At 34.2% G+C, this 27,850-nt stretch overlaps 1 protein-coding gene across 2 annotated transcripts in view; it reads right to left on the bottom strand.

The window, feature by feature from the left end:
- The window catches only part of LOC110729234 (calcium-transporting ATPase 3, endoplasmic reticulum-type-like), a 43,411-nt gene that overhangs the window by 13,625 nt on the left and 1,936 nt on the right, over positions 1–27,850 (bottom strand). For both annotated transcript variants that reach the window (XM_021908949.1, XM_021908948.1), the window contains 19 exons: positions 25,373–25,390; positions 21,897–22,033; positions 18,618–18,692; positions 16,291–16,336; positions 16,047–16,106; positions 15,825–15,905; positions 14,608–14,693; positions 11,876–11,977; positions 11,689–11,742; positions 10,461–10,562; positions 9,164–9,222; positions 8,921–9,065; positions 4,621–4,728; positions 3,446–3,598; positions 3,190–3,294; positions 2,316–2,512; positions 1,571–1,682; positions 473–571; positions 154–299 (listed from right to left, as the gene is read on the bottom strand). In XM_021908949.1, coding sequence (XP_021764641.1) covers positions 154–299; positions 473–571; positions 1,571–1,682; positions 2,316–2,512; positions 3,190–3,294; positions 3,446–3,598; positions 4,621–4,728; positions 8,921–9,065; positions 9,164–9,222; positions 10,461–10,562; positions 11,689–11,742; positions 11,876–11,977; positions 14,608–14,693; positions 15,825–15,905; positions 16,047–16,106; positions 16,291–16,336; positions 18,618–18,692; positions 21,897–22,033; positions 25,373–25,390 — 1,885 coding nt within the window. The remainder of the gene's footprint in view (positions 1–153; positions 300–472; positions 572–1,570; positions 1,683–2,315; positions 2,513–3,189; positions 3,295–3,445; positions 3,599–4,620; positions 4,729–8,920; positions 9,066–9,163; positions 9,223–10,460; positions 10,563–11,688; positions 11,743–11,875; positions 11,978–14,607; positions 14,694–15,824; positions 15,906–16,046; positions 16,107–16,290; positions 16,337–18,617; positions 18,693–21,896; positions 22,034–25,372; positions 25,391–27,850) is intronic.

The raw sequence follows: 27,850 nt of genomic DNA, 5'->3' as shown, positions 1-27,850 counted from the left end.
GTGAGTAGTGCAAAGCTTAGAATTACTTTCAAACAATAAATCTATTTTAGAGCAAGAAAGGGAACAAGGACACATAGATCAAACAATAGTGTCACATTACACATTTATAAATTCCCCAAAGATTTGACAGCCATCTGAAAAATTTATTTGTACCTTGTAAAGAGAGCCATACGTTGCAATGCTATTGTCTTCTGCAAAGCTGGAAGTTCTTCAAATTCAGATGCTGTAAAAGAGTGCCCAACAAAATCTCGAAGGTGATCAAAAGCTCCTATCTTGCGGCATAATGATTCAGCAGTTGCCTAAGGTTGATAGTCAAATTACAAAACCAAAATTAGAAACCTGTGACATGTAATAAATCAAACAGCCGCCTTTTCTTTTTCTCATTTTCTTCTTTTGACTTCATCTTTTTCTTTTTACTTCTTGTTTCTTTTTTGGGGGAGACAAATAATATGAATAAGAAAATTGAAAATACCTTATTGTCCCCCGTTACAACTATGACCCGTATTCCTGCAGTCATACATGCCAGTATGGCATTTCGCACTTCTTCTCTTGGTGGATCAAGCATTCCCACCTAACCACAAGATGGAAGGTTAATGTAGAAGATAGACAAACTTTACAAGCATGCACATAAGGAAGAGATCAAACATTCCCACCTAACCACCCTAATCCGCTGGAAGCTTTCCAAAGAACCCCCTAAAACCAGTCCCAGCAAAAAGAACCAATTACCCTAAACAACACTCCAACCACCCGAAAAAAAAACCTACAAACCCTAAAATTTCGAAAAAGCAATAGTAAAGAAAAATAGAAATCAACCTTTCTGTATCATCAATTATGGTATTATATGGTCAAATTCAACCATGAAAATTCCAGATATGGAGTTTTAATGTTCAAATTTGACCTTAACAACCAACCTTCTAACAGAGGTGGTGGAACAATAAAGAAGATAGCAGGAGACAGTAGGGACGAGAATGGGGGGAAGCAGAGGTGGCAATGAAAAAGGGGGTGGCTGTGACGGCGATGAGAAAGGGAGGTGGCTGTTGCAGCGACGAGAATGGGGCGACAGTGACAGGACTGGTGGAAAAAGGAGAATATCACCCAAATAACAAATGATATCAAACGGAATTACTTTGCATTTCCCTTCTATCCCTTTCTTGATTCCATACCCTTTACTCCGTGCGAACCAAGCGCCCCCTTAGTCTTAAGGTAGAGAATTGAACCAAACGCAAGCTCTTTAAAGGTTCATAAGGATTTATCTTTTGGACAACATTATTAGTTCCACTATATGTCCACAAATCTAAGTAAGTAAACAATTATAAATTAGTTCATACTTCAAAGAGATGATGAGATAGACTAAGCAACAAATATGTGAAATGTCAGCCAACAAACAAATAGCATGATCAAAATCAAAATCCATTCAAAATTTACCAAGGGGAAGAAGTCAATAAGAATTGGGTCTAACAAATTAACATAGGACATCATAATCATCAAAGCCACACCACAATGAGCAAACTAGTAAACATCAGCAGATAAGCATAGTGAAAAAATGTGGAAAATTACAACGAAAGCATACCATCCCAATAAATGTTAGGTCTTTCTCGTCATCATAAGAGAGAACATGTTGATCCATGGGCAAACGTTTGACAGCCAAAGCAAGGCATCTCAAAGTTTCTTTTCCTGCAAAACTATTATAAAGGTATAGGTCATTTTTAAAACAAATCCCTAAAACTATATAAGTGAACTGGTAGAAACATAAAACTTCAGGAACATTTTAAACTGAATACTGCGAAGTAAGACTAAATAACATTTTACATGGAACAAAGAAAACAGATAGAAATGTAGGATTTTCAATGGCGTCTGTGCAAATAAAGTGCAAACGAAGCTGGGCTTACTGAAGTATATAATCCTACAGTACCCCTCTTGATGATAGTGTTTAGGTGAAGGAAGTTAGGCTGCATTTTGAGCAATAGAAGACGACAAATTCATGAAAAGATATATCAGATTAGGCGCAGGATTAAAGATATGGGAAGGAACAAAAATACTTTTTATTGTACGGAAGGAACATAACAAAGGAATTTCAAACACTCAGGTTACAGCTTAAAGATCAGTCATAGAGAAAAAGAAGAAAGGAGGAAAGTCAAGCAAAATTAAACTGGAGAACTGATGAAGACACAGTCAAAAAATTTATTGTGATGAAGGTATACAAGATGGTTTCGGTATATATGTTGCATTGGTAAGCCATGATGGGATATATATTCATACATACATACATACATAAATTTATGCAAGTTTGTCAGTTTATGACATAATGAGTAAACCTGTTAAATTTTGCCTCTAACTCAGCTCGAATCTCAGCCGTCAATGGTATAATTGAACCATTGTCATTGCAGAGAATACTCGTGCATCTTGAAATTATGCTCTCTGGAGCACCTTTAGAAAACATTGTTGTAGATTGTTTATGACTGCAAAGCACACTCATCATTTTGCGATCACGAGAAAATTCTAGTGCAGAGATCTGAAAGGCATTTATATTAGTGTCAACAGTCAAGTAGTATCCTTAATTCTTTGGAAAAAAAAACTCTAAAAAGATACATATAACAGAGCTTTAGATTACATGTAGAAAGTTTAGAACCAAAGGGAAGAAGATTCAGTCACAGTCGTTCAGACGTGCAAGTTTCACAGACTGGTATGCAATCAGTGTACATCCGCTCTAGGGGGTCCTCCAAGAAGTAGAATGTCAAAACAATCTACTTCTGCAGATCTACTGCTCAAGATCGTGGATCTTGTTTTGATGTAACAATAAGTATATTTTTATTTATCTTTTTATTTGTATTTTACTCCGCATTGGCTTAGGTTACTTTCAAATTTAAACTAGGGTCCTTGGGATTGGAGGGGAAGGTAAGGGAATCCCCACAACCAAATTGCTAGTTGTGGGTTTCCCACAATCTCATAGTTGTAAGATACAATCCTTATCAAACCAAGTACTACTTGGTTCCTAAGATGGTTTTATTGTAAAAACAACAATATGGAATAAGGTTTTCATTAGTTTTTGATGGTGGGATGATTTCTCTTTTAAACTTTGGAAAGGAAACTATAAACCCCGAAAACATGTAATAAAAAATAAAGTTAATGAATTCGGCATAAAAAGAGAAAGAGAAGCACTGGAGAAACGATATAGGTACATAAGCATACCTTCTTGAATAGATTCTCCCAATATCGATTACAATAAGACGCTCGTTCATGCTTGCTTAACATATTCAAGGCAGATGGCATAGAATCGAAGCCTGGAATTCCAATCTGAATAATGATTCATTAAAAAAAAAATTAAAAAAAAAATAATAATAATTTTTCATCATATGCTATGAACAAAACGTAAAGATACATGCAAAACGAGCACAAGTGCAACAGTAAATATTTGCAATATTCATATAATGTACACGACAACCACCTTTTCAGCCAATACACGAAGTGCCACTTCTGTAGACTCTCCTATCTTTTCATAGGCTCCTTTGTCTGGGTTATACTGCAGTGAAGACTCATTGCACATGGCTGAACACATGGCTATGTGAAGAAGGCAAGGCTGCTGTGAAGGCAAGTCAATCTGCAGCAGATCCATCAGTCATAAATCAATTAAAGCTACTTGTCATTCATCCAATAAACTGTAGTAATTTTCAATACAACTATTTTAAGGGGAGGAAAAATAAAATAAAAAAAAACCACCACACTGAACAGTAAATGTAGAATAAATAATAAGCTACCACTAAGATCTTATCTTTAAAAGCATCCAAGTAACAAAGGAGTGATATATTAGCCAAAGTACAGAAAGCATGCTCTTCATCCAACATTGAGTTAATTACTTTGTACTTATGTAATTGAGTCATGGACTCATAGAGTATCAAATTATTTGCTTTCCTTGACACCCTAGATGAATAAGGAAATCCATGTCAGAATTATAATATGAAAAACAACCTACATTTATAAAAACATTCATATCAATTCCAAATGTAAACCTCACTGAAATTGTAAATCTATGCTCTGAAATTCTGAATGTTCTACTGCATGAGCCTTAAGCATACCGCTGAGGTAAACTGTAAATCATTACCACGTATCATCATAAATGGAATGTCACTCGTTGAAGAATTCTGTTTTTAATTTTTATTTCTTAATAACATACTGTGTTTCCACTTAGAAATACAAGAATGTTACCACAAGAGCGAGACATACATGAATTCCCATAACATAGAAGAAAACCGACAAATTTATCAGATTTCTTAAACACGTCCCCCCACCCCCCAACAAAAACAATCAAATAGTGAAAGTAGTGGATTCTGTACCATCATGCACAGGCCTAGCAAAAAGCAATTTGAAATAATTTAAGCATTCCTTTATCAACAATGAACCAGCAGACTGACTACAAAATTTTCTCCCATCCAGAAGTCAGAAATATAAGTGGTTTACTCAAGGACTAAGGTTCTTCAATTGACCTTTTTGTAACATAAAATTCATTCACTATGACATTAATGAAATGAAAGCTATAATACCAAAAAATATAAATATAAATAAAAAAATAAAAACATAGTAAAGATTCCACCCTGTAAACAAAGATGTGAAGAAAGAGTTTACCCGGACACCATCATCGTTAAAAATTGCCCCTTCAGGGGCATATGTTGTCCCATCAACCGCATATTCTGATGTAACAGAACTATGATGTGCAGAATGAAGAACACAGATCTGCAAGAAACAATTTAAAGAAGCAAACCATCAAACTTAGGTGTTGTAATCCCCCATATTTTTTAAAATATATTATAAATGAAATTATATATTATTTATAATATTTATTTGTATTTTTCTGGAATTTAATTTCAAAAGTTTCAATTTATAATTTTGGGTCGAAAATTATTTTGGTACAAATTTTTATACATACCTTCATTCTATAATTTATGTCCAACAAACAAACCTAACCCACTTTACTTACTTAATTGGCCCATTAATTTTGAGGCCCAATTTTACTACTTACGCTACACCACTCTCTCTCCTATAAATACCCCATACATCCCCAAATTTTTCCCCACACAAAAAGGTTAGTAAACTCTCTTCTCTTTATTTTATTTCTCTTATTTTCCCTTTATTTTTCTTTTCTTTTATTTTTTTTCCCTTCTTTTTCCTTTTTCTTTTCTTTTCTTTTTTTTTTTTTCTTCTTTCCCTTTCCTCCTCCTTCACGTGAGGAAATCCTCACTCACACCACCTGCCGCCCAGCCACCTCCGGCGCACCCCCCTGCCGCCGCCGCCGGCGGCCCACCATCCAGCCACCACCGTGGCCTTCCTTTCCTCTTTCCTCCTTTGTTTCATTATTTTTGCTTAATGTTTATTTAATTATTTTGGGTTTTGATCTTATAGTATAAAGATTATATTTTTAGTATCAAAATCATGTTTTTGATAGTTTAAAGTTATAATTTCAGATTATAATTGTTATTATAATTTTCAGATTTTATGAATTATAAACCTAGGGTTTCAATTTATTCAAATTGGGATTTTAGGGTTCTAATGAGCAATTAAGTTGGGCTTTTATTCCTATTGTATTTCTATTGATTAATTAAGCATAAAAACATGTTTTTAATGAAGTTTAAGGAGTTTTAATCTAAATTATAATGCTGGAAATTTGGTTAAGTATTAATTTATTGTTGTTGGTTGTTTCTAGGAAGTGATTATTATTCCTTAGGAGACTTCTAAGTGATTAAAAGTGGCACAAAGGATTGTTTATACGAGGTACGTACATGTCTACTTCGTTGTAAGTAGTATCATGTTTAGGTACCAAAGAAAAGAACTTAGTTTCATGATTAGAGAACACTTGGATGAAAATTGTTTGGTTTTACATTTAATTAATTCATGTGCTTATGTTTATGAGACATGTTTTGGTGAATTGATTATGTTTGTGTGGAATTATGGATGCAAACATGTTGAATTATATTGGATTAATTGTTTGTATGGAATGTTGATACAAGCATATTTTTATTGGATCGGTTTGTTAACCACATTTGGATTATTAAAGGATTGAAATTGAATGATTTAAGTGGAATGAATTTATTAATTATTCCACGAGGTTGTTATTTATTTTATTACTCAATCATGAATTGTTAGTATGTTTAGTACAGGTAGATTAAGCCGAAATGGCTAGGTGAGTTGACTATGTTCAACAATTTGGATAATTTGGAAGTTTAATGAAATTAAAGGTCAATTTGTGATGTGATCACCATTGTCCTAAATAAGATTAAAAGTAAATTGATGTATGATTTTTATGTATGGTTTATTGGATTGAGTCGGCTATTAATTAAAATTGTAATCACATAAAGTGAAACATGGATGAGCAATAAAACTCTAGAAAGCGTGCACTTCTAGAGTATTGACAATTATGGGTTGGGGTACACGGTGGTAGCTCGTGGCTTTCCAAGGCTTGTTTGATCAACATGTCCTCTTTTCTTTTGGTATTTACATTTTATTTTATAATGAAAGTTAGATGGGATCCTAGACTAACTTTGTGAGAATGGAGTCGTGCCCATTCTTGCATCGCGCTAAACTTTTATTTTAAATGGTCATTTGGGACCAAAATGATTTGGTGGATTGGACAACCTCGTCTATTGCTTACTCCAAATTAAATTAATTAAACTAAATTAATTAAATTAAATATAAAGAGTCAAGTGTTTAGAATTGGTTAGAAAGTATGTTGAGTCAATTGAATTGTTTAAGTGTGGAGTCTTGATTAATGAATTCAAGTTGTATGTTTATTTACTTTAATTAGTTGAGCATGTCAGATTTTGTGCGTTGTAGCTTCTATGTATTCAGCTTTGCTGATTGCGTGCTTTTGTGTGTTTTCTTTTGGTCATGATCTTTGCCTTTCATGTGATGATCCAATTATTACACTTGTATTATTGGGAAGCAGTATTGCACAGGTTAGCTTGATGATGTGAAGTTCGGTGATTTGACATACGCATTGTCAAGGGATTGGTGTGATTGAGAGTATTCGTTCTTTGTGTTGAACTTGTTTATATTTTACTACTTTAATTATGTTTTAGGACTTTGATTATTGGTTTGGTTTTAAATAAGGGTCTTTATGGTTCCAATTTGTAAGCTTTGACTTATTGGTTTTCTAAATTATATTATTTTAATATTTAAGTTGGATTTCCGCTGCAATACTTTGATAAAGCCTTAACGTTTTAACACGTGGCGGTAACATGCCAATGGTTCTCCTCTATTTTTAGTTAAAGTAAGTGGTTTGGAAAAGGGAGAATTATTGGGGTGTTACAGGTGTCCCATGGGCGATTAGCTTACAATTACCCAGCATAAGTTTTTCAGAAAATTGCATTGGCTCTATACAGCTAAGTTATTTTGATTCTTCATTTTGTCTTACACACCTATGTCGGAAACTCGACAGTCCAACAAGAGTATGAAATTCTTACTCAACACTTCTATGCTTGCCAGGAACTTTAACTATCTAAAACCACATAGTCATCTAAAACCACATAGTCATTGAAGAAGAAATGTTCAAATAAAAGGAAGCTAAAGAAAATATGTAAAATACGTGTTCCCAATGGGCTTCGGATAAGCACATCAATAAGAATTAATAATCAAATCAACGTAAAATGTGTAGGTGACTTTTGGTTGGGGTATTTAGGAAAGGACAAGGGAATCAAAACAGCTGATTCCCTATATTGATGTTTGTATTGACATGTAGGTCATTCCCTTTCCCCTCTCAATTCCCCAAAAGTCAAAGTTGATCCCCCCCCCAAGGTATTTGGATTCCCTTTCTTTAGCCACCACCACATTACATCAACCACAGCCACCCTCACCACCGCCAGCATCTTACTGCCATCACCCTACTGCCGCCACCTCACTGCCAGGCGTCAGCGCCCTGACTTCCACCATAACCACCCTAGAATATCCACTCCACCCACCGAAACCACCAATTACTAACCTCCACCTTGTGAAACACAACCCCACCACCTGAAACCCAACCCACATTCAAAAAAACAACCCCGCCCATTTAAAAACCCACCCCCACTCCCCATAAACACTACCTCACCCACCCGAACACCTAAAATCCACAACACCCAAACCCAAAACTAGCTTAGGTCTAGAAGATTATTCATGATAAGAAAAGAGAGAGAAAGAGAGAGTAAGCAGGGGTGGCGGCGGCAGCAAGGGGAGGAGTGGTGGTAGAGGCAGTGACTTTGGGAGTAAGGGGCACCAGCGGCAGTGGAAGAATTAATGGGACAGTGGTGGTTGTACTGTGGTTTCCGATTTAGGGTGATGGTAGTAGTTGAAAGGAAAGGAAATGGTTGTTTAAAACAAACAACTACCTAAATCTAAAGGTTTTGGTGAACATTTTGCTTGTTTCTCTTTCTTATGCTCATTCCCTTTCCCTTTGTTAAGCCAAACACCCCCAAAATGTATTTAAGAATCAGAGTTCATTTGAAACAATCTTCTTATAACAAAATATATTCCATTATAACATGACCACGCCCAGTCCAATTTTAGGACAATGTTGATGTCACACACCTGGAAGTGTACCCACATCCAACACTTTTATAGTTTTATATGATAGTTGGAATTCAATGATCACTTGATATAGACATACAAGACTCAATTTTCTTATCAGCAGAAAGAGAGATTATGCGAGACACCCTTGACTATTAGCAAGTATCTAAGAACTTATCTGTCACGAATGTTCGTAACATGATAATATACACAGTTCTTTGGATCCAACAAAAAACAATGGTTCTTATATTATTTGTTTAGTATAATCAACCTGCTGCAATAAGATTGAATCAATTAACAATGGAATGCTCCGGTATCTCTTATGATTCAGATTCTTGAGATATGTTGATTAAAGAGGTTAATTTATCATATGAATTAAATTCAAACGTACCTTAGAGACAGACATCATATTCGTTGTCAGAGTACCAGTTTTGTCACTACAAATCACAGTAGTACAGCCAAGGGTCTCTACTGATGGCAAAGACCTTACAATCGCATTCAACCTGGCCATTCTTTTCGTGCCAAGAGCCAGACACCTTCAAAATGAAAGTGGACTTGTAAACAACATTCTGAAGCCAATCCATACATTAAAGATTAATCAGTGAGGCAAACATGATAAAAGCTCTATACACACGTTGTAACAACAGCTGGAAGCCCTTCCGGAATAGCCGCAACTGCCAATGCCACTGCAATCTAGCAAATAACAAAGAAGGTCACTCAAAAAAAAAAAAGGAATTTTTTTTTTTAATAAAATAAAACTAAAATGCTACTTTCAAACCCTGAAACATCAGCAGGAATAGAAATTATGATTCCTTTTGCAAAAATCTTTACACATCATCAAAATTACAAACATGTCCCTTCTAATCTTTATGATGTTCTAAGGAAAATCAGAGATAATTGGTGTCATCAAGTACAATCCAAATATAAAATGTGGTAACTTGATACAAAGTAACGAAACTATCAGTTATGAGGCCCAGTCCACTTATAAATTTTGGTTACTTAGAGGTTAATATAAAAATTTGGAACACGAGATAACATTTTTTTTTTCTTTTGTTTATATCTCCTCTGTTCCCTTAATATTGCACCATTTACTCATTTGAAACCTTCACACACTAGGTTGGTGATCGGATAGGTTGGTGGGTGGTGGTGTAGGTAATTGGGTTGGCTAGGCGGTGGTGTCGGTGTGGTTTGGTGGTTTTGAGGAGAGAGAAAGTAATTGGAGAAAAAAGGGGGAAAAAGAAAGGAAGGGTGTCGGCACGGGACCATCACGTGTTGGTTAACGCCCGAGTCAATCTCCCTAAAACTGCCCTAAGGTGTGTTCTCGCAAAAAAAAAATCTGATTTTAGGTGTGTTTTAACAAAAAAAAAATTATAAGTTGTTTTTTCATAACAAAAGGGTTATAAAAGGTGTTATTAGACAAATTTTCCTTAAATAATTCAATAAAAAGAAACATTCCTATATGTCTGGTCACTCCAATTTGAAACACAGCATCCATACAAACGGCTTCCTCAAGTTAACGTAAATCAAAAGAGCCCTAAAGAGCCCTTAACACAGAAAACATCATGCCAAAAATGACACAATGGAAGATATCTCCACAATCAATAATCTGTTCTGGACCTATTTGATCAGTCAGGTCCGGGTCCAGTTAATGCAAAACTGGTCCTATCTCCAGGTCCTTAAATTTTAAATTTCCGGTTTAGTCTTAAATTGGTGAGAAACTATTAGTTCACATCAAACCCAGAGATACTATCAATGAAAACAATCAAAAGTCTCCAACATACATCAAACAAATTCTTCAATAACTTGATAACAACTCAAAATACAAGGATCAGTTGATGCTCAACTACATCAAATCAACAATTCATAGACATTATTTGAGCATGTATGAATTTATAGCCTGGAATGGTATAAGCTCAACCATAAATGATTACCTTAAAATAATGGATAGCTCCTCGTAGAAAGCCGCCATGAGAAGGATCACGGAAATGACCAATATTAACAACCCACACTAGTACACAGATACCTGCTATAACCTAAAAGTGTAGAAAACACATTTGTTTAGATAAGAAAAGATAACTTATCTAGAAGGAAATGCAGAATTACAAAGGTGGGACAAGAAGTCCACCAAAAATAAAGGAAAAAATATACTTCCTCCGTTCCCCTAATATTGCAACAGTTGGACATTCACACAATTCATCCAATCTCTTTTGACCATCGATGGTGATTCATAAATAAGGAACAATTGTCTTGTGGGATATTGTTAAATTCATCTCTATTTATGTTTGTAATATAATTTTTTACTTACTGAAGTTTAACAATATTAAGAGTTAAAGTTGTGTATTGGGAAGCGTAAAAACTCAACATTTTGCAATATTAGGGGAATAAAGAAACATGTTTCATTATCATATCAACCCAAGGAACACACCATGTATATGGGAGAAAATAATGCTAGATACACCACTCTTTCCATAAACTAACCAAAAAAAAGAAGACACTTTATCACAAAAAATCCTATTATGCCTTTCCAACATCCGCATAAACAAAAAAAACAGCCTCTCACTGGCTTTCAGCCTCCCAAACTTTATGGTATCAGTAAAGCCCAATAAAAAGTAAAGGAGAAAACAAATGAGTTCCTAAAAAACTGTAAAGACTCTGCTACAAAATAGACAATGCCTAACATGGAAAAACAAATTATTCCCTGTTTCCTCACTAGCATGATATAAAATGCACACAGAGATAATGCCTAGCTCAGTCTACCAACTGCAATTTCTTGTTTTCCAGTTCTCTAAGGTACAGCCCACACAAGCTTCCAGCCACTAAAGAACCTTAACTTTCCATTTAATGGAACGACTAAGAGAAAATGAATTTAGATTTATTTATAAGTGGTTATAAAAAGGAGAGAAAAGGAGCACACAAAGAATTTAGCATCCCTCAGTCTCCTACCTTAGGAATCTGACAAAAATATAAAAATAAATAAATAAAATAAAAATTTAAAAAAATTTAAAAAAAAAAAAAAACAAGGGACACAGATAGACAAGATTCACATTATGTGATTAATAAAGGGCGGAATATTCATTTTCTAAAGGAAGCACAAAGTAGCTTTGTTGTTATTCTTCTGTAGTATAAATTTTTTGATAGTTAGAAACTTGAAGCATGTACCTTGGCCAAGAATGAACCAAACTCATCCAGTTTCTTTTTCAACGGTGTCACTTCCTGCAATAAATGGTGTGCATTTGTGCATCAACTCCCTTAGAAAATAATGCATCAGACTTTTCCACACAAAGAAGAAGATAATTCTCCATAAAAGATGCTTTAAGGCATGTTGTCTTCCATCAAAGAAACTCACATCATCTGTTCTCAACATTGAATCACGTATGCTGCCCATAGCAGTATTAGAGCCAACACCAGTCACAATAGCTCTTCCACGACCAGCAACTACAACTGTACCCTAACAATTTATGTATAGAGATAAGAATAACAAAGAGTATGGTTTACCTCAAAATGGCAATCTATAATCTATAGTAACAAAAATACACAATTCTAATGCTTTTTCATTCTCCCTTTTGGGGAAAAAGTGGAAAAAATTACATATGTTTTACAACTTTCTTCGTGTTTTCCCAATTACACATCTCCATTTCAAGTAAATTTTACTCTCTTCGTCACAATTAATAATTACCCACTTCACTTTCTCTATAATAGCATTTTCTCTTAAGCTTTCACAAATTATCTGTTTAACAAAAAAGAAGTTTATTCTATTCACTTTAACAACTATTTTAGTTGTCCCTTTTTGTTTGCATCATTGAGGTTTTGTAACTTTTTAGATTTTTTGTTATCAACAGTATGTTACGAACTCAAGGGGACAAACCAAAAGGAAAGAAGGGCAAACAAAGCAAGGCAAAGGGAGTATCGATAATATTAGTGCCTAAAGAAAATGTGAAAATTTTATTGGGATACGATCATGCAATAACCTAATAAGTGACTAGAAGTGTCATTCAAAGCAATACATACTTGTTTCATATGTTAAATAAAATCATGAAGTGCATTTGACAACATTAGAGGACCAAGTCCATATTTGACTCAAACATTACTCATATGCATTTGGTAGGAATTGCAACAATTTCCTTTTACATTGGTCTCATAATAATTGCAACACTTCTTTGTTAAGGATCCACTATTATTCTATTATTTCTCTCTCCCACTAACCCCACTTGCACAAGTACTTTATTATTTCTCTCCTACTAACCCCATTTACACTACTTTTTTTTATTATTTCTCTCGACTACTAACAAGTAAATATCCCCACCAACTATACTCTTTATACTACAATATTCCCCCTTTGGTCCCCACCATATAATTTTCCTAAAATTTTGTGCAATGCCTAGTTTTGATATTATTACGAAACGAAGGAAGTAATAAAATTGGTCGCCAGATTTATATATCTTTAATATTTAAACAAAACTAGATTTATATTGTCAGGTAATTTATAGGATTAAGGTAAATGGTTGTTATTGAGTTGTGATGTTGTGTCACATTTATCAAAATAGAACACTTAATGGGTGTATTACACTTTTCTTAAGCCCTTATATTTTTCATTCCTAAGTCAAATTTGGTTTATTCGATCATCATGGAATCATATTCTCATGTATAAATGACAAGAACCTATGCATAAACCATATTCATTCAAATTGTCCATCTTGGTTGTCTAATCATTAAATCCTTGCAATAGGTTTCCATATTTCTCTAAAATACTTGGTAGCGACTCCCTACTTGTCCCTAATTGATACAAAAGTAAATCCTATGCCAATTAAATTCATGTGTGCATACTGCACATCAATAGTAGGCCCAAACCCTCACACAACCCACAAGACTCTAACTAGCATAACCAAAAAATAGGGTAATGAACCCTACACCACATCCTTCTTGTGTACTCCCCAAGAAAAGCTTAGTTCCCTAAGACCTAAAGCTCACAATGAACAACCTCCTCCAAACCTGTAAAAGTGTAGTTTAAATTATTTAGAGAGTACATAATCCCCTCTATACCTCTACGTTATATATGACCTTTTATTGAAATTCTTCTTCCATTACTAGAATATTATAACTAGTACATTAACTAGGTTAGGTCCCGTGCCATGCACGGAATATTTTAATTTTCATTATTAAATTAGCATTATATTTAATAAAAAAAAATTCTAAAATTATTGTGAACAAATTTTTACCAAAATATAGTTATTTTCTTATTATTTCATGTCTTTACAAAAAATTAAATATTGAATATCACGTGAAAGAGTTGTTTAGAACTTTAGTCAAATGAGTATTTTAAAATTATGTCGAATGACTGCTTTTTAAAACAATCGATTATTAGCGATTGATTATCATCTTAACGGTCGGTAATTGGAAAATGTTTTTCAAAATTATTTGCTAATATTTCATTTTACCAACTGATTTGACGCCCGTCGTTAATATTGATCACTAAAAACACGTTTTCTTGTAGTGATCTTTGATCGTATGGGTAATTTTAATTTTTCAAAGACAAAATCGATGTATTCTTTTTATTTCTTACTATTAAGCAAAGAAGTATTTATATTCATATATAGAATATATTTTTTTCCTAATTCAGTAATTAATATTGTCAAGTACATGAAGATTATATATTCTTAAAAAAGATTCTCAAAGTTTGCATATTTAAAGTAATTATATGTTGCCAAAACACATACTTATACACTTATAGTAGTTGCATATACGTCCATTTATAGAATGTAAAAGATCTTTATACTTATTTTTTATAGTTATCTATGACAATTATTATTGTACATAATATAATTTCCTAAAATATAAAAGTTTTATATATATATATATATACAAAAAAAAAACAAAAAAAACAAAAAAACAAAAAACCAACGACATACCAGATATTTACATGTGTCATTGCTGGTATGTCTTTTAGTATATAGTTATTGATTGATTGATTACATAAACTAGCATTGGTTTACAACTTTAAATAGATAAAATTAATTCAATATAACATATTGAATGCACGTAAGGAACTCATTAAGTGCCAAATTATGAATATGTCATTACCGAAAAAAGAATATTTGTTTTGTCTTGATACACAGCATTCGCAGCCGAAGTAGCATCAACTTCCTTTTCTACTGAGCAACTCTCACCTGCCAACAAAATTTGACTGAAAGTATGAGGAGAGATTTCTAAATCAATTTACAGTGAAAAGAGAAAAGGAGGCTACAAGATATAAAGACACGATACCATAGAAAATGCCTTCCTGAGAAAAAATAAACAGAGGCAGAATGTAACAGCACCTATCACCATTAAAATTCACATATACATACTCACAGCTTTATAATTAAAATTATACTGGTTACTAATCTTTACTTTTAGCTAGAGGACAAAAAGTTGACTTAGCTTCCTGTTTTCATTGGAACTTAGCTTCCTGTTTTCCTTAGAACTTTGAGTAATTGTAATTTGTAAATCAGTGAACTTAGCAAAAGTAAATGCAGCAGTTTTTTACCTCATATTATCATATAACAGGATCATGGTCTTGGGTGAAAAAGAATAAGGGGTAGAAAAAAAATTATTAAAAACTTTGTAGGCCTTATGAATTCTACCAGCCATTCAATGTCATAATCTGGTCAGTCGATACATTATCAGCAAGCTAGATCACATGCCACCAGGCCATCTGTGGAACATCATTGGGAATCATAGCCTAAATTGAACTGTTCCCAAGATGGGTCAAATGGGGTTTGTAGGCTAGGATGCTTGGAATACAGTTCAAAGCACTATACCATGATTTTATTTGGGTTTATATTGGATCATTTTTGTTCCTTGGCCAGGTAGGTCTTATTGAGCACACACTAGTCAGATAGTTGAGCTCCGCAATCCTTTAACTAATATAAAAACATTTCTATTTCATTTCAGTCTTTAGTTAACAAGTACAAGTTACGGAGTATAAAGATATGACACATAAAGCTGTAGATCCTCGCCATTAGCACATCACAGATTTTGATAGTATAAAAATAAATAATTATATAAATAAATATAAATAAATAAAAAATAAAAAAAATAAAACACACACACACACACACACACACACACACAAGGAGAATGGTCAGTAACCACTAACTAGGGATGGTAACATACAGTATCGAAGTGCCAACCAGTGGAATGAGCAGAATCAACCAAATTACACATCTCACATCTGCCTCACCCAATACTAATTATTCAAAGAAATTTGACCAACACACAGGAACGACAAAATCTAGATATATAAAATCCAAACGTACCGGTAAGAATTGCTTGATCGACTCGCAATTGATCACTTAACAATTCAATCATCCGCATATCTGCTGGAACTTTACAACCCACTATATTTTAATTTTAAAAATGGAGTTAGTTTAACAGCAAAAAATTTAAATTTAAATTTTTTAAAAAAATAAATAAATAAAAAAAACCATAGAGAACCCAGTAATATGGGATTTCATTTGGAACAGAAAGCACCAACTTACCACTGACCTCCACAATATCTCCAAGAACAAGCTCTGTTGCAGGTACTATTGAGAAACAACCTGTTGAGCAGCCAACAAGATACTAAATGAGTTAGTGTTGCAGACTAAACACAAGCACAGACAGAACAGCTTGGATAAGTCATCAGCACAAATAAGGAGATGTACTGACATACTCATGGCAAAATTCACTATACTACGTTTTTGAAACAATTTGGTATACTTTGTAATTATTACTTTACATTACCATTTCTGAGAACAGTTGCAACATCTGCTTGGTAAGCTCTTAGCTCCTGCAAAAATGACAATGAAGAGAATGAGAGATAGAATAATATATTATTAGATACCACATACAACAAGAACACAAACATAAGGCGAGTAAACTAACATCATGAGCAAAATTCATGAATACAAGAACTAGGAATAGCAGAAATAAAAGCACATCATAATGGTCAAAGTTGAATGATTAAATCAGTATTCAGCCAATCAACCAACAGGTTTTTCCATATGCAAGATGTACACCATTACTCTCACGCTTTGTGCATGCCATCTCTTTCTAGCCTCTCTACACAGCCCAAATTATTGTATACAGATTCAGAGCACAGTGCAATCATTAACACTTTACATTAAAAATAGGAAAAATACACTTTAATATTCCCAACTTTTAGCGATTTACTTCTAATAATCCCAACTAAGATTTATTGTTTAATAATCCCAACTATGATATGAGTTTGCCCCCAATGGTTTCAATAACCAATCACCTACTAAAAAAATAATTTCGTTTTTTTTTTTGGTTTTTAAAAACCACGTGTTAGCACGTGATTGGTCCAAAAAAAAAATTTTAAAAAAAAGAAAATAAAGAGAAAAAACCCAAACACCCCAACCACTCCCCTCCCCCCCATCCCCTTCCCCCACGTAAAACCTTTAGCCCAACCCCTAACCCCACTAGAAACCGGCCGGCCACCTCCTATAAGTATAACCCCCTAAATCGGCCAGCCGACCCCTCCCAACCCCCAAAACCAACACAACTGCAATCAACCACCTGCAATTTCCTTCCACACTCCACAACTACTGCGGCAGCCCAAGCCCCTCGCCATTTCAACCACCAACCCAATAACCTCGTTGCCCTGCACTTTCCTTTGCCAACCTCTAACAACTCACGCACCTGCTTTTGCCTCACAACGCAATTAACAATCACAGCCCGATAATCAACCACCTGCAATCCCCTTCCGCACCACCGCACTAACAGTCACCGCCGCAGCCACACCAAAAACGCCCACCAACAATCGCCACCCACCATCAATCAACACCTGAAATTCTTTGAAGCTTGTTGTTGATGTTGGTTGTGGTGTGCGGCGGTGATGAAGAGTAGCGCACGAAAGAAAAGTAGGGGAAGCAGGGGATTAAATCCCAAAAATCAGAGCAGCCAAAACGAAGAAAAGGGGTCCCAATTGTGGGAAATTGTGAGCTACTTAGACATTTAATACAACACTTCCTCTTTCTGACTTCTTTCTTCTTTGTCTTAATTTCTTCTACTCATCTCTCTTCCCTTTCTCTCTCTAACTCAATATTTCTGCCATAAGAGGAGCTTTGAGCATCCTCCTTAATTAGGGAGTTTGTGTGGTGTAGTTGGGAGTGGGTAGGCTGCGTTGGTTTTGGGGGTTGGGAGGGGTTGGCTGGCCGTGTATGAGGTTAAATTAAAGGGGGCAGCCGACCGGTTTCAGTAAGATCAGGGGTTGGGCAAAGGGTTATACGGTGGGAGAAGGGGAAGGGGGAGTGGCTGGGGTGTTTTGGTTTATATATATATATATATATATATATATATATATATATATATATATATATATATATATATATATATATATATATATATATATATATGTATATATATAATTTAAATATTGGACCAATCACGTGTCGACATGTGTCATGGTTACCAGTAATAGATCATTGACCGTTGGGACTATTGAAGGCAAACTCATAGCATAGTTGGGATTATTAGATAATAAACCTTAGTTGGGATTATTAGAAGTAAATTGCCAATAGTTATCACGTGTCGACATGTGTCATGGTTACCTGCTATAATAGATCATTGACCGTAGGGGCTATTGAAGGCAAACTCATAGCATAGTTGGGATTATTAGATAATAAACGTTAGTTGGGATTATTAGAAGTAAATAGCCAATATTTGGGATTATTAAAGTGTATTTTTCCTTACAAATATTATGTTGATAATCATAATTGTGGAACTTGGCAAGCCACACTTATAATTTAAGCAAGAAGAATTCTAACAATATAACAACAAAACCAGGTACTTAACTTCAAAAAGGAGCTAAATCAATATTTTAAACCACAAAAGAAGATATTAAATGAGTAAAAGAAACACTACACAATACAAATTCCACATATGATGAAGAGCAGCTTACCTTCCACAAGACCACAACTTTATGAACATTTTCAAAAACAAATTATCAATATTTATCAATACTTAATAAATCAAATGAAAAAGAAGATGCTGAAAAAAGAGGTGCACATCCGCAAGCAAACTCAGTTTAAATTGAATGAAAATTTTACCTCAATAGCTTTTTCAGCATTTGTCTCTGTAATAACACCTACTGCAGCATTTGCAGCCAATATCAAGAGAATAACCTGCAAATAGTGGTAATTAACATAAACATTGAAAAAGAGGCAAGAAGGAAAGAAAGAAATAAAGATCACAGACCCATAGATGCAGCCTAAAACAACAGTCTTGTACCCACCGTTCCCAAATTGTTCTTCCCTTTGAATTTCATACAACTATTTTATTTTTTAACTCTTTTCTAAAACCCCTGCAAATTAAAATCCTTGCAAAGTGATGAACCTGAATAGATTGACATGTATCCAATTACTTGACTAGAATTAGCCAAAACCAAAAGAATCGCATTAAAACATGGAGACCAATTTTACAAGAATTCTAATTCACAAGACCAAATATGAATCCAATGAACTACTTCCTAAAAACTGAAATATATATATATATATATATATATATATATATATATATATATATATATATATTTAATATCTATCAACTCCTTTCAATCAACTCAATTGGTTCAAAATATTCCCCATTCAGAGCAATCCTTGTTGCCAGGAATAATTATCAATGTTTTCATATTGAACTCCGGCCTTCCTCAACCAATAATAGATTCTTACAATATAATGTGTCAAGGTCTTAATTATGGTTACCCTGGATTGCAGAAAACTCCATAACCTAACACTTCCCATAATCAATTTAATTGGTCTAGGACCCCCTGCTAAGGTTCAAGTCATACCTGAACATCTTATCTAGAAAGACATGACACTGAAGACATTTTACAAGAGATACAATACGGTAATGGAAGACATGGTGTCTCTGATTCTTGCACAATACTAGGATAGTAGCATTCCAAAAGATTTTTTTTTTTTCTTTATTTAATAGATGGGTTGCATTAGCAAATCTATTTTGGTGCATTAGCAAATCATTTATGTTGTTAGAAGAACAGAAAAGAAAGTTATAGTAGCTGTCCACATGTTTGACCAACTACTTGATTCTGTGGTTGGAAAGAAAAATAACATAACAATTAGAAATTGAGTTCTCTAAACACAAACTTTTCAAGGTAATTCTCCTAGCATCACTGGATTTTCCATGGGGCTATTTTAGGATGCCCAGCCTAAAAGACGAGCAATCTTTCTCTGCGAGGATTCCTGATTCTCCTTTGATGTACTCTCAGTTTACAAGAACAATTTGTTTTCCTTATCTAAATAAAGATCTTATTTGTGTAGAAGAGTCAAGCTCTTATATTATAATACACATATTCCAATTGACTAAGTATGCAAAATCCTCATGATTCTGAATGACATCTAGTAAAGGTGGCCAGGTATTCATGTATTAATTAAACTCCGTCCACTTGGACTTCATATCACAATCCGACATGTATGCAATAAAATTTCCACTTTACTGCACTAATATTTACAAAAACTCCAATTTTGGTGGATGGTATTTTCATTATTTACACTTCAGTGACACAATATAAAAATTACAGTACACTTTGGTAACACTATTAACTCCGTTAACCCCTCTGTTTAAGTGGTTAAATGCGTGTCTTAAGCTTCTCTGTAGATAAGCGACATATGTCATCTAGAGATGAATATCACCTACCAAAGTGCAAAAAATCGCCATAAAACCCGAAAAACTATCCCAAGCAATGTGAATGATAAAAAAGAAGAAACAAATGGACCAGGAAAATTTTAGTAAAAATAGGGGAAGGTTTTTGGGATCTTAAGTAGGTGACTTTAACCCAAGATGCATCATTTATTTACTGAGTTATTCACACAAACGCGTCTAACTACTTGTACAGTTGGTCGCCAAACTGAAACATAATTTTAAAGTGAGGTAACCAAAATGGAAATAATCAAACCACATGTCACCAAAGAGTAATTTTACTTATCCTGTCATCCTCTCCTAACTTTTAATATGTTAATTGCATTCTACAGATTATATTGCCTAATTACAAAGCTAGAAAATCCACATGGTCCTAATACTATTATAAAATGATACCATGAAATACATTTTCCAGATTATCTAATCAATGTTAATGACTACTTGTCCACTTTATATGGGCAGATTCCGCTGAATATAAACCTTGTAGTGAACACAAAAAAGAATCCATCTCAACCATTAGATACACACGTATCAAATCTCAGCCATTCATTTAAGTTGCCTGGAAATAAAGGGAACAAAACCACAAATGTTCACGGCGTTCACACTAAACATTCCAATGACTCCTCATCACTCTTTCTCTCCTCCCTAGACCCCAGGAAATTTTTTATTTCACATCGCCATCATAGAGTCATTGGGGCCTTAGAAACCCAATTTGTTTCTCTCTCCTCCCTCGACCCTCCTCTAATGGTAAAAATAAGGAGATGAATCTTCAGGTGGCATCTTAGTGGAGGCAAAGCTCTCCAATGATAATAGCAAAATTGATGATGATCCGCCGGGGGGTGGGGGTTGCATGTCTGTTCTACTATTTAATGTATTTCAATTGTAGCTGTTATAATTTTTGCACTTCAATTCACTATTTAACTGATAGTATTTTGTTTCATTTATAAAGTTTCCAAATATGGTACTCTAGTAAAATCAGAATTAAAAATTGTAGTTTAAAAAATTTTCATCTCAATGAAAATCGACATTAAATGCTATGTATATGATTCCTCTATTTAAACTACAAGTATGTTTCTCTCTTTAAATTACCCATTCAATTTATATAACTCTCTCTCTCTCTTTTTTTTTTTTTTTTTGTCGTTCAGGTCTAGACTATTCCCAACCTTATTCCTTCGTTTTTTCTCTAACAATTTCAATAAATCTACAAACTCAGAGTGGATGTTGCTCATCTCAGTGTCTCCCTATGGTGGTGTTGTTAATTATTGGTGAAAATTGTTTGTTTCCATTGGGCAATTATCGTGTATTAGAGTAACCTAATAATTTATCATTTTTTTCCTAAAATTAGTTTCTTTGAAAGGATTTGTCCAAGGTGACAATGGATGTCAAATTTTCATTTACGTACAAATCAATCCAACAAATAACACCCTTGCAGCTACAGCAAATCGTTAAAATTGTCTCTACAAACAAATGATATTTCGGCAATGTGTGCGAGGGATGTACCATAGTGCAAACTTTGAACAATCCTAAGTTTGATTAACGAAACCTTTGCATGATTCAATGTAATATGAATTTGTTGAAATTAGATTTTCATTTGTAGATGTCGCATGGCTTTATATTAAGGAATTGACTTAATTCGAAAATAGAATTAAAAAAATACAACTTCCTCATACCGAAGGTTCCAAAAATGCAGTTAAGCCTGTATCTCCGTTAATTAAAGCCAAAAAAAATGAAACAAGGGCAGCCACGATCAATATCTTCACAAGCAAATCATCAAACTGCTTTATGACCAACTTCCAAAAAGGAGTACCTGCAATGAGACATAACACACAGATTTAATAAGAATTATCATTTGCTCTAAGCCTCTAACAATTAAAGTGTCCAACGAAGATGCAAGAGATAGCATGTATCAACAAAGTTAGTAGTACCAACAAATTAGGGGTACATTTTGTGAACCTGCAATTATAAGATGATTTCAGAGAAAACTCTCAATTATTATTTGTTGTCAAATATTCAAGAGGTAGTCCAATATTATTTTACACATTACGGTTTGTTTACTTCAACCAAAAAAAAGGTGTTCTAGTTTGACTTTAAGGTTAGTCAATCAGATATAGTATAGTGTGGTCTAACTAAGCTTTGATTGTAATTTTACACTTATATAAGATAAACCTTTATCATATGAGATCTTGTTTGATTCATCTTTGTAGTATATTCCAAATACCTATTTTTTAAAGGAAAAATTGAAACTAATAATCCCACCTTTGTTACTTTTGCTCAAAATAATCCCACCTTCGAATAATCCGGAAATAATCCCACCTTTACCCCTCATCTTTTCAAAATGATCCTTCTTACCTACGACCTGTTTAACAAGTTAATGTTTTAATATTTTTCCTATTTTATTTTAATGCCTTAATTCTCTCCTACTCTCCATCTCCCAACCCTTCAATTGTAACTCCACCATAATCACCCCACCAGACCTCTACTCTAAACTATACTGCAAACCACACCACCTCTCTCACCTAATCACGAAACCCCCTAAACCCAAGCACCCATCCACCGACGAAACCCCCTTAACCCCCTTAACCGACCACCCATCCACCGAACGAAACCCCCACCGACCACCCAATCACCCTGGAAACCTCCTAAACTTGACATCCCAGCCACCACGAAATCCCCTTGCTAAAATTAGGAGTTCATAATTGGGCATTGACTTGCTAAAATTGATAGTTTTGGTGTCAATTTGTTTGTTGTTTATTGGATATTTTGGAGTTGCTAAGGCCTACTGTTGTCGGTATTCAGGAGTGGTGTCTTTGAAGTTGTGGTCGTTAATTTAATTGCGGATTAGCTAGTGATTGCTCTATGTGCGATTTTGGGAATGAAAGAGTGAAACTGGTGGTTGATTGGGGTTGAGTTCAGCAGGGAATCAATTTCGTGGGCCGTGTTAAGGTGGAGGTGCAGCGTGTATGGTGGAGGTGGTGATTGTAATGGTGCTTGATTGGGCTGTTGTGCGTGTATGGTGGTGTTCAGTTGGGCTGTTGTTGGAGCGTGGTGGCGATCAAAAGTGTGACGGGAAAGGGGGTTGGCGGCATGTCTGTGGGAACGGGGAGTGTGGCTGCTCCGGCTAGGTGGCAAGCAAATTTCAGGAGGGGCCGGAAAGGGAAAGGGATGAAGACGCTGGGTTGATTTTTTTTTTTTTTCCTAATTAGTATTATTTTTGTTTTTTTTGTAAAATAATTAATTAAAAAAAATGAAGACCAATCTGAAGGTGACACATGGCAAGTCACCTTATAAAACCGGTTACCAATTTCACAAACCGGTTAACGGATTGTTTGAAGCAGATGAGGGTAAAAGATGGGATTATTTCTAGAATACGCAAAGGTGGGATTATTTTGAGCAGAAGTGACAAAGGTGGGATTATTAGTTTCAATTTTTCCTTTTTTGTAATACTTACTACTACGGAATTAAATATACTCCCTCCGTTCTTCTATCTTCTACTTGATTAAATAGAGACGCAACTAAAAATAATATTAAAAAATGGAAATGGGTATATAATAAAAGTAAGATAAAGTAAGAAAGAGAAAGTAAAAAGGTAAGTGGATGTAAGAAAAGGTGATCAAAGTAAGAAAGAGGGTGCAGAAATGTGTAATTAAGATGGGTTTAAGGGGTAAGGTCATAACGAGGGGTAGACCAAAAATAGAATAAAAGTGAGTTAGCAAAAAGAACAGACCAAAATAAAAAAGTAGAACAAAAGAAAATGGACTAAAATGGAAAGTGAGTTGGACAAAAAAAGAACGGTGTAATAAGTAAGCCAAAAAAGAAAGAAAATTTGGTCTAGCATGCCCTGCTTTGCTATTTTAACTAAAATAAGGTGTAGGGTATATAGCTTTAGTGTGACTCGTGAGATATTAGCCAATTGAACAAACTCTACATTTGATAATAGGGACACAAGGCGTACAATAGTTTTTTTTCTCAGTAGTTAAATTATGCCTATTTGTTTAGTTCACCTTATTTTTACTTGTTTCAGAAAAAATAAGTTCATATCAAATCAGAAAAAATAAGTTTAGATAAGATCATCGTTTTATGTGCAGTTTTTTATCGTTAATTATCTTTAATTCCATAATGAAAAAATTATGAAAATTACATATTAATAAAATACGCATTATTATGAATCTAACAAGACCCTACTTGATATATTTTTTCCTTATAGATTATCGTACACTTAAGATCAAAGTTTGGTCAAACAGACAATCAAATCAAATCAGACCAGATAAGATAAGTTCAAATAAGCAAAAATAAAGTGAACCAAACAAGGCCTTAGTTAAACGCTATGTGTTGTAAGTCTTGTAACTTTCAAGGGAAGGGATTTGCATTGCTTAATTAGTTTTAACGCATATATGTTAATTAATATTTTTTTTTTTTATAATCCAATATAAACCAAAGTCCTATGAGCTATTTTAAGGAGTATAGAAATTAGATTTACGACCTATACTTCCTCTATGTGTTTGTGTGTTTCTTTTTAATTGACTATAGTCCCATGGCACGCAATTTAAGGACGAAATTAGAGAAGTTAAATGGTTTCTTAAATAAAAAAAAATATAACCACCGATAACAGGGATCATTTGGGGTTTTACGGTATTAGTTTACTCTAGTCTAGTGTATGTTTATTTTCTTCAATATCTTCCTTAAGTTGTGTGCCAAAGGGCTATAGGTCAAGTATATAAAAACGGAGGAAGTATTTTTTGCAATGTATATTATAAGGGGGAAATAGGTGGAAATTGTGGTAATTCTTAAAAGTATTGTCATCTACATTATTATCCAAGAATCATGCAATTCAAATTCTAAATCATCATACTCTGTCCTTAAACATCAACCTTTAAGCCCCTTAAGAGTCCTCTTTTTAGTAAAGTAACTCTTCTAATCAGCCTAGCACTTATTTTGCTAAACAAAAGCATCACAACAATAAGAATTTACAGTGAGTTGGCAACCTTTGATATTTAAATATCTTTTACAACTTTCATATAAACAATGCTTTTCATAAGTGAAAAGGTAAATAGGGACAAAGTGAAGAGGAAACAGCAGCAACAATAGTACCAATATGGATCTCTCTAATGTTAATGTAAGAATAAGGAGGATTTAGATATGAACTTACTCTTCTCTTGCGGAAGCACTGAGATGTTCAAGAAGCCAGAAGCCCAAAAATTCCAGCATGGTATTTACAAGAGGAAAAAGGATTCATGCATTAGAAAGCAAAAAAGGACTACTATATTAAAGATCAGACATACAAACACAAATCTAGATAATCAAATAGTATTAAAGAGCATCTGTGAAGCATATTTAAATTGGGTGCACATATGTGAAAAATGTGGTCTTGTAGAAAAGAAGCATTTATATGATGCATACCAATAGCTGATAAAAAGGCTGACCATTTGAAAATAGAGCTGTCAAACACTAACTTGACCAAATAAATTAACACGAACCCAATCATGACCAACCTGTTCAAATTATAATGATGACTCAAACCTATTAACTCGAAAATGGTGACTCAAACCCGACCTGAGCTAAAATCAACCCAACCCAAGTTAACTCGAAAAGTCAAGACTCAACCCGAACATGACAGGACATGGAGATGATTGAACCTAAATATAACTATCAAATTATAACGATCCAAACCCGACTTAATCTGTTGAAACCCAAATTCAATTTGACTTGTTATTGACACAAATTCTACTTACCGACCCGATTCAAATTCAGCTTAACCTATTACTAAACCGACTCAGATTCAACTGACTTTTCCCTATATGACCCGACTTGTATACACCTCAACTTGAGTTCAACCTAGACATCCTTTATCTTACATAATTACATGCATGCTCCTTTTTAATTGTTTTTTTTACTAAGAGAAGTATATCGTTCTCCAAACAACTCAATATGAAATTGTACATGACTCAAAATGACACAAACCCGAACCTTATAATGACTTCATTCCAAACTTGACCTAATCTAAACTTAGCTCGATCTGATAATGTACCAACCCAAAATTAACCTGATCCCGATGATGACCTAACTAAAATAACCTACTTAACATGTATCAAACCCAAACCTAGTGAACCCAAACCCAAATTGAACCAACCTAACCCGACCAAATCCGATAAGATGGATCAGTTGACATAACCCAACCCGAACATGACCTAACAACCCAATCTGCATGAATACAACCCGAGACGACCTAACGTGCATTGACTCAAACGAACACCCGATTTAATAGCACTAATTCATTAGACAAAAGCTAGTTTGATCTTTACTGTGTGTTTGGATTGAAGGAAATGGAAGGAAAGGAAGGAAAGGAAAATGGAGAGATGGAATATCTTTCATTTGGATAACAAATGAAGAAGGAAGGGAATTGGAGGGGAGAGAAATGGAGGGATTAAATTGTTGGAAATTGATCCCTCCAACAATGGAGAGATTTGGAAGAAAATTCAACATTCTTCCCTCCCCTCCTCTTCTCCTCCCTCCCCTTCTTTTCCTTCCTCCTTTTTTATCCAAACAATGGCATGCAACTATATTAGTGGACGTTCTCATATAAAGGACAAAACGGATCAATATCTATTCCCTTAACAACTAAGGGCGAGGAATTTTTTCTGTTATTCATTATTGCACAAGCTTCTGGTTAGAACGAAAAATTCATGAGTTAAGAAATTGGTAGTATGACATCCCGTCAACCCTCCCTCCCCCCCCCCCACTCTTACAAATTACAATCATACATTCATAATGGCATCTGAAATTGGCATCTAAATGTATATTGGCGAAAATATTATTGTGGTGAAACCATGAAAAAGTCGACATTAATCAACTCAGATTCGAGAAATTGATTTTTGAATGAAATTATAAATGGGGAATAATGTGAAATTGTGAATCATGCTCCAATGGTTTGAGACGTCTTCAGTCATCCACAAAGACCCTGCTATCTATCATCCTCTAGATATATTTGTAAGAGCTTTTTTCCTTATTCCCCTTGTTTATTATTATATAATAGAAATTTATATTAGAAAGACACCAAGAAAAGGTAAAGTTGGCAAACAAAAGTTCACAAATTTCTTTTTTTACTGCTTGGCTATAGTCATACAGTAGCCTTATAAAAAGAAAATAAAATAAATCCACGATAACAAGAACTTTTTCCCTCAAAGATCCAACATATTGTCTTTTAGGCATTTAACTACACAATAGTTTTAGGACACTGAGCTTAGTAAAAAACAAATATTTAACATAGGCTTGGCTACAGGAAGTCATGTCCAATTTGCCATCTACTTATGCTCTTATGAAGCTTTTATAATCAGCTACGGAAATAAGTTATCTTAGTCCCTACAATAGTTATGTTCTTTACAACTTGGTTTTGATGAGCCAAATCAAAAACTCAATTCTCTAAATATCATAACAGTAGAAATAAGTACTGATTCAAATTGAATACTTTGTGCTACCTCGATTTCTAAATTTCTTAACACTTTCTCCGATGGTTCATTCCTTAAATTTCTTTACACTTTCGCTTAATTTTATTTTTGCCAAAACTAGTTCAGTACTGTACCCCCTTTACTGCACCCATTTACTAGTTCACTACTGTACCCCTTTACCA

Source organism: Chenopodium quinoa, unplaced genomic scaffold (assembly GCF_001683475.1).
Source record: "Chenopodium quinoa cultivar QQ74 unplaced genomic scaffold, ASM168347v1, whole genome shotgun sequence".
In the NCBI taxonomy this organism is placed as follows: domain Eukaryota; kingdom Viridiplantae; phylum Streptophyta; class Magnoliopsida; order Caryophyllales; family Amaranthaceae; genus Chenopodium; species Chenopodium quinoa.
This window is presented reverse-complemented; position numbering and strand designations above follow the sequence as displayed.